The sequence below is a fragment of the Rhinolophus ferrumequinum genome, chromosome 16 (assembly GCF_004115265.2).
Source record: "Rhinolophus ferrumequinum isolate MPI-CBG mRhiFer1 chromosome 16, mRhiFer1_v1.p, whole genome shotgun sequence".
Lineage (NCBI taxonomy): Eukaryota > Metazoa > Chordata > Mammalia > Chiroptera > Rhinolophidae > Rhinolophus > Rhinolophus ferrumequinum.
The window spans coordinates 24,453,218-24,466,508 of record NC_046299.1 but is presented as its reverse complement, the minus strand read 5'-3'; the positions used below and the strand labels follow the sequence as shown (position 1 = coordinate 24,466,508).

Below are 13,291 nucleotides of genomic sequence, written 5' to 3'. Positions count from 1 at the left end.
TCGTCTCAAAAATAAACTCCATTTCCATCAGCAGCCACTTCCCATTCCCCCCCCCAGAGCCCCCCGCCTCCCCCTCCAGCCCTGGGCAGCCATTAATCTACTTTGTATCTCTATAGATTTGCCTTTTCTGGACATGTCACAGAAATGAAATCATACAATGTACAGTGTTTTATGACTTGGCTTTTTTCACTTGGCATAATGTTTTCAAGGCCTTCATACCATTTTCAAATATGAATATGATCAGCTTAAAACATACATAATGATCAAGAGCACAGACTACAAAGCCAGATTGCCGGGATTTATACCCTAGCTCTATCTCTTATTAGAGTTAAGTAACTAGAGGCAAGTTACTTAACTTCTCTGCGCCTTAATTTTTGCATCTGCAAAATAAGTTTAATAACAGAACCTGCCTCATAGGGTCACAGTGAAATTTAAATAAGTAAATGTATATGAAACACTTCGAATAGTACTGTACATATAGTAAACTATACACAGGTGGTGTTATTATTACCTGCATAAGAGACGGGGATTGTGGTGAGATATTCCAAAAGTCTTTTTCATAGCTCTCGGGTGTGTGTTGTTATACAGTAGGTTTGAAAATGAGTGCCTTAGGACAGTATGGGTATGGGTTTCTTTTCAGGGCAATGCAAATGTTCTGAATGCAAATGTTCTAGAATTCAACAGTGGTGAGGGTTGCACAACTTTGTGAATATACTAAAAAACCCCACTCAATTATGCATTTTAAAGGGGTCAATTTTATGCCATATGAATTATATCTCGTATAACATAAAATTTTTAAAAATCAGTATCTCTCCTATTTCAGAAATTGCTATACTTCAAGCAAAATGGCGAAGGCATACATGAATACTCTGCCTTGAAAAAAACTAGAAATGTAAAGATATTCCTTATTCTAGCCCTCCCCCTCTAAAGTTTTCCTGCACTTCATGTTTAAAAATGTTCCACACTTGTGTTTCCTACCTGCCATGAGCTAGGAATGGGGGTTAGGTAAACACAGTAGTGGATTACGTGGACATTTACTGGGCAGGGCTACATAAAAGAGCAAACTTAAAAAGAGAAATCATATTTGTTACTAAATTGCATTAATTAATAACTATATTCACAACTGTTAAGAGCCTAGACTCTAAAGTCAGAGAGAATTAGGTTCCGTGTCTGGCTCTGCCTTTTGTTAAGCTATGTGATCTTGGGCAAGTTACTTAAACCCCTCTGAACCTTAGTTTCCTCATCTGTACACTGAAGAAAATAATAGTAATTTACTTCATAGGCAGTTACGATGATTAAACTTGCTAATCTAGGTGAAGCAGCGAATACGGTTCCTGGCAAATGGTAGGCACTCAGTAAATGTCAGGTAGGAGACGGGTCTGATGATAATGAAGGAGGAGGAGGAGGAGAACCACCATCATCACCCAGACTGACTGTAGCATAAATATACCGATGAGGCAGCAACTTCTGGGTGGGGCCACCTGCTCAAAACTGCTGCTGCTGTCTTGAGAGGAAGGGGGAGCAATGTTACTCTGTGGTTACTGGACACAAGGACAAAGCAATTGACACCTCCACCCCCTACTCTAAGCTCTAAATGAGCTGTGTGTTCACAGCAGACCCACAAGAATTTGGCAGCAGTTTACACATGAGATCCCTGCACATGGGTCCAAGAAAACCTTTGCCAAACGCCTTCCAGGGATAGAAGCGGGATATGAAATTCATCGATTTACTCTTCTAAAGAATTACCCTGTACTTGCAGGAAAACCACTGGTACTACTGTTAAATCCTTCAAAAGCATCAACCTTTTAAAACTTACTCTTTGGGGCTTGAAATTTACAAATTTGAGATTGCTGTTTGTCCTATTTTTGGTTCTCACCTTGTCTCATCTTGTCTTTGGGACTCCTGCAATAACTTCCTAAATGGTTAACTATCAGTCTCATCTTCCTCTGCTCTATTTTCCACCCTGAAACCAGGATTTTCTTTTTATATACAAAATCTTATAATTCTCTACTGCCTGACGTTCCACAGGGCTTCCCATTCATCGTTTGTAGGAGGCACCTAAAACTCCTTTGCAGCTCAGACAAAGCTCATCATGACCTGGTCCCTGCCCCCAGGTTCAGTCTCACTGCCAAACACTCCACCTACCGTACATCCTAAGCTCTAGCCTCACAAAAATACTGGCAGTTTTCGGTAAGGCACGGCTTTACAATACAACACAATTACGTCTCCAGGCTGGCTTTTCAAACATTATCTCATGTATGTGCTGTTGCTACCTGTGATTGGGTGTGAATATGAAGGGCTTATTTTTATTGTTAACTGATCCCTGCAAGGAAGAATAATCAATAAACCAGCAAATCACTGGTTAACACTTTTATGGTGAATAATAATTATATTTTAATTTTTGAACATTCGGAGTCACCAGAAGAGAATACTGACTAAGTCTGACACCCACTTATGGAATATAAGAATGAACATACTGGTAAAATTCAACATGAAAATTTCCATTAATTTACTGTTACCAATGCCTTTAATTTAAGCAAACCTTTACTTAAAATAACCAATTAGCCTCATAATAAAAGTAGGATTGTAATAAATTTATTAAATGTCTTTCTCATCCAGCGTTAGATTTTTAGCCTTGGTTTATTAACCATTTGGCTTTAAAACTAGATGAAAATACTGACATTGAGATACTTTATTCTTGTAACCTTCAAGTCACTAAATAAGTAAATCCAAACATAGCTTCACACTTCAAAATTTTTCATTCTTTTCACTTTAACATTGGCTATCTATATTCACAGTTGATTAGCAGGTCAAGACAGCAAGACTAAAAAATTTAAAAATTGGCTCTCTTCATGTCCACAGATATTACAATGTTCAGATATTACAATGACTGGACAACATCTAGACAGTGGCAGCAAGAAGAACAGGTAATGAAAACTACGGGTTTGAAAAACATCTGTATTAGTATTATGCTCCACAGTCCAATTAGCTGCTCAAGAATACAGGATCCCAACAGGCACTAACGAAAGTCTGGTTTTAATGTAAACTCCTTCTCCTCTTACCTGCCCCTCCAAGGATTCTGTTTCCTGATAATCAGATCTAAACTGTAAGACAGTAATATCCCATGGACGTTCTGGCACTGAGCCCCAGAAATCCTTAAAGAAACAAACACTGTCTAAAAGAAGAAAACCAGGCTACTCACTGGCTTCTCAACTCCCTCCCCTAATTCTAGGGAACGAAAATGCCTTGCCAGATAGGAGTTATAAAATTCCTTTGGAGGCAAAATGTTTTGAAATAGATTGTCTGCTGTTGATAATGTCATTCCCTGTCACCTGGGATATTTTGGAAGGCTCCTCAGAAATGACCTTGGGCCAGACCAAGCTATGTGGGTCAGTACATCCTTTCTATTTATGGAAGCTGAATAACTTGGAACCTCCCATAGGGACTGACAGATGAAAGGGTGAGTTAACTCACCATAGGTCAATAAACTTATGTCAAAAGCTATTTTAAAAAGTCCAGAATGTGGAAAACTATAGGACAAAAGGCCAGTAATAAAAAATTAAAATTAAAAAGAGGAACTTATCAATGAAAAGCCATTTGAGAAACACATTAACTAAATGCAATCTGTTCACATTTCTTGGATCCTGATTCAAACAAATCAATTGTTTAAAAAAATACAGACAAATGGAGAAATTACGAACATCGACTAGATTCTTCATTATATTAAGGAATTACCACTCCTTTTTTTAGGTGGCAGTCATATTGTCATATGCAAATAAAAGGGAATTTTTTTTTTAAGTCATTAGAACGAGAGGGTCTACATAAGGGCAAAGGAGGTGGAATATAGAAACCAACTCAGCTTTATGGATCTTCAATTGAGCACTGGATACATGGATATTTGTCTTGTTATTCTTTATTCATTTTTCAATGAAACCCAGTAAAATGAAAGAAGTATTCATAATTATAATTAATAATGTACTGATTGCTATCATTATTGTTGTAGGAAAGAAAAAGAGACCCGTTTGATTAGAGAGCGGGGACAGAGAAGTTAGTATATATGGCAGATTTGGATCAGACTTGAGGGCCAGGCAGCAAAGTTTAAGATTTGTTGGGGGAAGTGGTGGGAACAAGTGTCCTGCAGTAGAGTAAGCACGAAAGCAGTCCGATAATGGTCTATATGGGAAAGACTGGGTCGGTGGCATTGGCCTCTGGGACAACATTAGGGTATATGTGTGGCAACTTTATTTTTTAGCACCCTATGTGGAGATTCATATGAGCTGAGGCCTTGCTTTGTCATAAAGTGACCAGGTATACATGGCCTGACTGCTCGTCATCACAGCCCTGAACCAGATCCAGAAATGACAGAAAAGCCAAAAGGTTTCTGCATTGCTCGGAAGGGGAGGCAAGAATAAACTAGAAAAGGGGGAGACATGGGATGTGAGGCCAGGGAGGGCAGCACAACGTGGCACATCTATTGCAACTTTTTCTGCTGATGGAGCAAATCACTTATCCTCAGAGAACCAGCTCATGAAAACAATGCAGAGTGTGTGCTGGGCCCAGAACCCATGGCTAGAACGTCAGCACTGATGATCTTCTCCTGGGCCCTACTCCCTGCGTGTGCTTGTCAGCAATACAGACACTCACACACCACTTTCAGAAACCATAGACTCCACAGGAGCGGCTAAAACAGATGTAGAGAAATTAGCTCTGCGGCTGAGTTGACAAGTTACGTTTACAAGGTTAAGGAGGAAAAGAGGATTCGACTAGCTTATTGGACCCATGTATTTGAAGGACGCTAAGAACTTTCTTCCCTCTCCGTTCCCTTAGATTTCCTCCTTCTGAATCACAGTGCTGCCTCTTCAGGGACTGATTTGTTTTATGGATCCATTTATTGAAGGCACACTATGTGCCAGGCACAGTTCATGGCACAGATCTATCAGAGAACAAAACAAAGATTCCTGCCCTTGAAGAGCTTTCTTCTTGAGGGATGGGGAAGGCAGACAACAGCATTTTAGAAGGTAACAGGTGTTAGGGCAAAATGAAAAAAAAACCACAGAGCAGCGAGAAACGGCGGGGAATGAGGACGGGAAGGCACTCAGTCAGATATTGAATCTACCAGGTGATGAGAACGTTAACTTCCGAATTCTGTCACTTCCCGTTATTTATGACCACTCCCTAACCACTCATCACACTAGCAAAAGGTGATTAGGGAAACAAGACAACTGTGGTGGATTTATTTCAGGGTCAAAAGAAAACAAATTTCAACTATTTTCTCCAGGCTCTTTATTTTCTGAAAGATGAAAGCAAATGTGATCTAAAGAAGAAAGACACTAATTGAACTGACGCAAAGTGACATCAAATAGACTTCTCCCTTCCGCCTCCGCTGAGCTAGTCTTTGGTCTGTTGGCATTTGGGCTATGACTGCTTGCTCCCCGGTGTGACAATGAGGCCAGGCTGTCATGCACAGTGGCTCCCTGAAGTATAGCCTGTTGGGAATTGCCAAGTAATCAGCAAGCTATTATCCAACTCCTATAAACTAATCGTATCTTTGTTATTGTTTTTGTGTGGTTTTTTTTTTCTCCAGACGATCACTGAAAGCAAGACAAACAAGAGCTGATGGCCTAAACCTGAGAAAGGAGGGGCGATACAAATTATAGAACCCAATTTTAAGTGCATTCTTCTCCACAAACATGTCCCCCCCACCAAAGAAAACAATCAGAGAGAGAAAAATAAACAACATTTGAACAGGGGTTGGTGCTATTAGGTTGGTGCACAAGTAACTGCGTTTTAAAAGGTTAAAAACAATTGCAAAAACTGCAATTACTTGTGCACCAACCTAATAAAAGGCAGGATTAAAGATTTGCTTCTCTATATTTTGCAAATTTTCTACAATGAAAAGGTATGGTTTTCATAATTAGGAAAAAAGAGCTACTTTGAAAAAAACCTAACCATACAGAGATGCTTGAGAGATGGCTGTCAGAACCAACTGCTCAACACCCTAACAGTTACGGCTGGTGAAGAGCTACCTGATGAACTATTCAATATTTTGTGAGATCTACTTAGGTTAAGATTTATACCCAGAGTAGAAACTGATCCACAGAATAAGGAAACTATAATCTTACATATCTTATATTTATAACCATGCTGACGACTACAGTTATGATGCTGAATATGGCTCTTTTCACACCAGCTATTTAAATTCTGACTCTTACGTAACAACAAGAGGAAAAAGCTGATCTAATGGTGAAATAAATTTACATTGGAATCATGAGATGTTTACCATAAATTTATGTATGGAGGGTTCAGAAATATTGAAGATTCATTCGTCTTCTTTTGCTTGAAAATTAAGCTTAGCATAGGCTTAGGATTTTGGCATGCCGCCTCCTAAGGCCGTCTTATTTTTTCAGAGACAAACCTTGAAAAAAGTATTTGACAAGACTTAACATCCATTTATGATGAAAATACTCAGTACATTAGGAATAGAGAATACCATAACTTGACAAAAGTACATATAAAATCTAAAACAAACATTATATGAAATGGGGAAACTTCAGACTCATGCCTGCTAAGATTGAGAACAAGAAAAGATGCCCTTCTAGCATAGCAACTGGTGTGACATAGTCCTGGAAGTTCTGGCCAAGGCTGTAAGGAAAGACAAAGAAATAAGAAGTATTAGGAAGGGAAAGAAGCAACAAAACTATCACGATTTTCAAAGGATGTGATTAACTAGGGGCAAAAAAAAAATAAGTACGGGCAAAAAAAAAAAAAGCCAACAGACTATTTGAAAAAGACAGTGAAGCGAGGCTATCAGATACAAGATCAGCTTACAATAATCAATATCATGTCTCTTAAACTACCAATAACCAACTAGCAAATAAGAAAAAAAGATATAAAAAAAGATATGATTCACAGTAGCAAGAAAACTATGAAGTATTTAGAAATTAATTTAACCAAGAACATCCCCTAGACTTTCATGGAGAAAACTTTAAAGTTCTAATAAAAGACTTAAAAATGAGCTGATGAAGAATTTAGGGATAAAGGGGTATGATGGCTACAACTAACTCAAATGGGTTAGGAAAAAATATGCATAGAAATGTAGCGAGGGAGTAATAAAAGCAAATGTGGCCAACTGCTAACATTTGGTGAATCTAGGTGAAGGATATACAGAAGCTCTTTGTACTAATCTTAGAACTCTTCTGTTAGTTTTAAATTCTTTCCAAATAACACAAAAATTCTTTTAAAATGTTGAGCTGAGTAAATAGACACATTACATGTTCTTGGAGGAAATGAGTTAACATCAAAATGATGTCAAGCCTCTCCCAAATAACTTATAAATTCAATATAATCCCAAGTAAAATTCCTCAAAATATAATTTTGGAGGAACTTGATAAACTCACTCCAATTTTTACATGGAAAAATAATGGTCCACGAGTAGCTAAGTAAACTTAAAAATGAAGAACAGAGATAAGACACTTGCTGTGCCAGTCATGAGGACATATTACAAAACCACTCATAATAAAAACAGAGCAACAAATGGAACAGAACGGAGCCTTAGAGACAGACCAGTGTATCCATGGAAACCATGTATGAGAAAGAGAGTACCACGATTCAGTGGAGGAAAGCATGGATGTTTTTGGAGATGACATTGGAAAAAATAGTTCATTAAATGGAGAAGGATAGCGCTGATCCTTATCTAACAGCACACGCAGTGCAGGCTCTAGACATAGCTGTGACCCAGGGATTTGAAAGGGGCTTCTTAAAACTCCATAAAGTGTAAAACATTAAGGCAAAGAAGGCATTTATTTGACTACCTCAAAATTAAAGAGTTTTTCTTGATCGAAGGACAACAGAGACAAAATTAAAAGATGACCAAATGAGGAGGTATCTGCAAAGTCTAAATGTGACAGTGTGTGAACGTCTATATTACAAAATTACTTCCACAAATCAATGACAACAACACGGATAACAACTCCAATAGAAAATAGGCAAAGCTATGAATAAGCAGTTTGGAGAAGAAGCTATAGATAGAAGAGATGCTTAAAATCATCAGTAATCAAAGAAACACAAACTAAGCGGACAAGGTACACTTTGCACCTATGAGATTAGAAAAGGTAAAGAGCTGGATAAAGCTGAGTGTTGGTGGAACATAAGGATACAGGAACCCTCTGGACCACGTCTGGTGGGAGAGAGACTGGTCAGCCATCGGGGGAGGAATCCAGTACTATTTACTCAAATTCTGTAGGTGCAATTCCCTTCCAAGTATATGGCCCACAGATATACTGTACAGCTTTATAAGGATGCTTACTGCAGGAATATTTGTGGTGTTCGGAAGCACAGACAACCTGAGTATCGCTCACAGGGAGAGCAGGTAAGTAAAATTATGGTGCACACACAGCACGGAGTACAATGCAGCGTTCAGAAACAAAGAGTGAGATGTACATATAGAAGCGTGGATGGATCTTAAAAACAGTATCTAGAAAGAAAGCAAAATGAAATTTAGCATTATAAAGTAAAATATGTATACACATATAAAACAAACATCCCCACTTTGCAAGATCCCATACAGACAAAAAGAAACACATTACACGCATTAGAATGAGTACAGATAAAGCATAAGGTGAATGGGAAGGGGATAAAGGAATTAAAAACGAAAGAAATCTTTCAGACTCCCTGCATGTTCAGAAAGAATTCAAATGACCTATGATAGACATAAAATTAGAATTGCTTCCTTCCCCAAAGTTTCCAGCTTTCCTAACAACAAAAGCCACTCTGGCTGCCAGCTCTGTTGATGAGTAACAGCTTTGCATCCTTTTTCAAGCAGGAAAGGAAAAATTCAGGGATCAGCAGAGAACTAAAGGGATCAGCAGAGAATATTCACGAAACAAAACAATGTTTTTGTTCTCATGACCTGACACCCTGACTGAAAAGACCTGATTACCTCTCGATTTGGAGTGATTCAGCTACAGGCGTTGTCAGTGGCATCAAGTTTTCAGGTCACTTGAAGCTATTTACTTTTAGAGCCTCTTCATATGCAATCTCCTGGCCTCCCCATGGAAATGTTTCATACTACTCAGCATCTTAAAATTCGGGAGTATGGTCCCACAGCTAGTATGGAAGGGAAGCCCCTTGTCCCGCTTCTGTCTATTCTTGCCCAGCAGCTGGAGTGATCCTGTTAAAACAGAAGTCATCACGAGCTCCTCTGTTCAAAACCCTCTGATGGCTTCCCACTCACTCACAGAAAAGGCCAAAGACCTCACAATGGCCTACACACTGACGTGCCCCTTCCCACTCCCCCCGCCGCTCATCTGCTGCCACTTTCCCCTCGCCCACATCAGCCCTGCCTGGCCGCCATGACCTCACCGTCCCTCCCGCACACATGCCAAACACGCTCCTGCATCAAGGTTTGGAACTCGCTCATTCCTCTGCCCCTGCTCACTCCTTCATTCCCTTTAAGTCGTAGCTCAAAAGTGATCTTAGTAGAGGCCTTCTCTGGCCTCTTTGTATAAAAAGTACCATCCCTACACACACACGCACACACACACGCTCTTACGCTGTCCCAGTCACACCCCTTTAAAGTTCTCCATAGCACTTCTGATCACGTGACTGCCTGGTCACTCATTTATGTACTGTCTACCGCTGCTCCACTAGAATGTCTATTGCATGAGGACAGGACTCCGTCTGTTTCATTCTCAGCTGTATCCCTAGCAACTACAACAGTGCCTGACACAAACAGGTGCTCAACGAATATTTGGTGAATGAATGAGCAAGTCAGGACCCAAACCCATGCTTCCAACTTCAGACCCTCAGCACAATGCCCTATTTGCTCCACTGCGCGGCCTCACTTCTTGGTGGCCAGCATCCTTCATTTGTAGGGGAGAACCCTACAAATCCAAACATGAAATAATATACCTTAGCTACTCTATGTCTATTTTACATTCTATGACTGGTTTTTATAGCACCCAGGATAAAGGACCCAACAAAAGTTAACACCTAGGTGTTTAATGGTTCCTTCGTTATAGAGCTGTTCGATGATCTGATTTTAAGGCTGCAACTTTAGACCTTTCTGACCTTCCAGGAGAGAGACTGATAGCTTGTAATTAACTCCTGACCAACAGGGACTAAATTATCCAATCTTGAAAATTAGTCTATTCAGATGTTTTCCTGAGCTGGGTATAATAAGAGACTATTTAATATTAATTGAATGGATGTGAAACTTTTTGTAAGTATTCTAAATGAATTTTAAGGATGCTTCAGCTGAAGACCAAACACATTTGAGAATTTCAGAGTAGATAATCTTGCAATAATGCTATGTTATGGGTAATAAATATATTAACTGACTTCAGAAATGACAGAATAATAAACCTAGAAAGTAATTCAAGCTTTGTACCTGGTAACAGGCATGCAAGCCTCCATTTGCATTCTATTTTAATTATTTATTACTTAAAACAATGTCTCTCTAGAAATGTAACACTTTGAAGTATCTGTAATTTGAAAAATCACTCTTTGCTTATTTTAGCCCACCGATAAAGTGACCGGGAGGGTTGAGAATAATGAATTTGAGATTCACTATGCCTCCTGCAGAAAGGGTTTCCTTCTGAGGCAGAGACAAGTGGCTTTTACTGGCCCTGGAGGCTTTCTAGATTGTAGTCTCCAAGCACAGGGAAGATAAAAATCTAAACACTGTCCACTTGACCTACGTTCTAAAAATGAATAACCATCCCTAGTTTTTAGGAGCTCTTAAATGGTGACTCAAGAATTATGACATCATATTCCTTGAGAGGAGAAAACGTAGTCTAAATTCAATTAGTGCTTGAAAGAGGCTACGAATTGCAACGTGGATGAAAGAGGAACATGACAAGAGTCTCTCTGCAGGTAAGAGGGGCACTTAGAAGAAAGGAGCCATAAAAGAAGAAACAAGAAGCAGGAAAGGCTCTGCTTTGGGGCTGCAAGACAAAATAAGTAACTCATACATATTTGGACAGATTGTCTATAAAGATTATTGTTATATCTCAGCCAAAACTAAACACAATGTGAACACTGTAAAAAGGACATTTTATCACATTTTCTGAGGCAGAATGTTCTCATCTTATTGCAAAAGATATCTGTGTACAGCACAGGCCCCTCTCCCAGGTCAGATTTTAGCTATTCTCCACCATACACAAAGCACTCTATTCCGGCCTCTGAATTGGTGTGACTTGAACACTGAAGGATCTGTAATTTGAAAAATCATTTTTCACTTCTGTTAGTCCAACACTGATAAAGTAACTGGGAGGGTTGAGAATAAGAATGAATTTGAAGATTCTCTATGCATCATGCAGAATTTTTTTTTTAAACTTGTTTTCTTAAAACTTTTTGTTGTCACAATGAGTGACATGTTTCAAATTAACATGTAAAATCAGGGAACTTTAGAGATGGAAGGGGCCTTAGAGATCCTTTAATTCAATAATTTGGATAAAAATTGTTACTAAGGAATAAACTGACTTGCTCATCACCTGGAGCTTATTCATGTTGTAAGAGTAATAAACGCAGCACTAATTCTGAGAAACCACACCTGTATGCTGACAGGTACTTAACATCTTGCAAAATACAACTATGGATCAATCAGTCCTACACTCCCCTGTAACTCAGCGATGGAAACAGCTGAAGCTAAACTATGCTCAAACCCTAAATATTAGTGCTTACCAATGGCTTGCCATATACCACAGCATCACTAATTATGAAAAGAAAGAGTTTCACTCAGCAATGCTCTTATCACTGTAAAAGAATTACTGTAAAACAGGCAAGTTACCAACATTACAAAGTAACTTTGTGAGTGCCCTTCTTTATTGTATAAATGAGACAGACAATTAAGGATAATGAGATTGCTTTTAAAGTGGGATGGGTTTTGCTTGCATTTAAAATTTAGCTCTATACCCCAAGGATTCTCCACAGTGCCTAATTTACAGCAGGCCTGGCCTGTTTGTAACGCTAATAATCCTTTACTCAACTGACAGCATGGTCACCTTTTCCAAGGGTGTTTTGAGAAACTGATGCCTGCTGGACATCAGTGCCTGTTGCAGGAATGCAGGTGCCCACGGGTAACTACTGCAAAACTCCACCATAACCAAACCAGCACCTCAAGCTAAACAGGTCTCATTCTTGCTTTGGAAATCCTCCCTCCCAGCCTCCCTGACACAGAATCATTAACTCCTATACCGAGTGGATGTGACTCTGAGCATGCCAGAAGAATCTGTAAAATAAGGAGGCTGGGCTAATGCTGAATTCTTTTCCAGCTCTCAAATTCCGCCTCATTGCCGGAGTGGCAGGGCGGTGCAATGAAAAGAGCCCTGGGCTTGCTTGACACCATTTAAAAAGCCCCACGGTCGCATCCCTCTGACTGCGGGCCACCCAGCCCCTCCAACTCCCCGGGACCTCACAGGACCCGACCTGACCGTGGACCGAAGGACTCCGAGGAGGGCCCAGCGCCCCACCGCCCCTCGTGGGTAACCGGCCGGGGCAGCGGCCGCCGCGGGGAAGGGACAGCGCAGGCCCCGCCGCGCGGCGCGTTCCTCGGGGCGCGGGTCCCCTCCGCCCGCGGCCCTGGGACAGCGACCCGGCCTCCCCGCCCCGCCCCGCCTGGCCTCTGACCTGCTCTCCGCCGCCCGGCGGTCCCTTGGCGCGGCGACGCGGGAGGCAGTTGCGGCCGCTCGTCCCGGGCCGCTGTCACCTCCGCCTCTGGAAGCGGCGGGCGAGTCAATCTGCTGTGACTCAGCGCGGCCGCCCCGCCTCCAGCCTCCAGCCTCCCGCCCAGGCTTCCGCCTCGCGTGGCCGGGGGCGCCACACTCAGTGCCAGCGCCCACCCCCTAGCGTCCGCCCCGTGCTCGCGACCCCTGGCGGCTCTCCTGGCCCCGCCCGCCCCATGACGTCAGAGGGGCGGTGCTCCGAGGACCTCTAACAGGGAAACTGAGGCATCCGGGCCGCGCTGACCACGCTTGGGCGGCCGGGTCGTCCTCTGCCCGCGAGGCGTTCAGTCCTGCGTCCCGCTCTGGGTAATAGCAAGTTCCTCTTCTGCTTTGCTGCTCCGTCAGCCCCACAGCCCCCTCCAACTTAGAAAAACGTCAAAATTCCGTCTAGAGAAGGCCAATTCAATTCCTGTCTGTGGTACCCCGAGGCTGCTTCCTTTATCACGCACACAAAACTTGGCGTTCGCTTCTGTCTGTCCCATTTTTTTCTGAGGAAAGTCTCTCAGGACATCGTTGGGAATTTAAAAGCAAGGAATAACTGTGTGCAAAAACTGCGCAGGCCTGAAACT

The 13,291-nt window shown here is 41.3% G+C and overlaps 1 protein-coding gene across 2 annotated transcripts in view; it reads right to left on the bottom strand.

Moving 5' to 3' along the window:
* Window positions 1–12,764, bottom strand: part of DNMBP (dynamin binding protein) — a 92,615-nt gene extending 79,851 nt beyond the window's left edge. Inside the window, exons 1-2 of one of the 2 annotated variants that reach the window (XM_033130568.1) lie at window positions 12,628–12,754; window positions 8,939–9,169 (exon numbers count right to left, since the gene is read on the bottom strand). In XM_033130568.1, the coding sequence (XP_032986459.1) occupies window positions 8,939–8,982 (44 nt within the window). In that variant the 5' untranslated portion in view covers window positions 8,983–9,169; window positions 12,628–12,754. Of the gene's footprint in view, window positions 1–8,938; window positions 9,170–12,627 lie in introns of both variants that reach the window. The other variant, XM_033130569.1, reaches the window with a different exon arrangement.
* Between the last annotated feature and the right edge of the window lie 527 nt (window positions 12,765–13,291).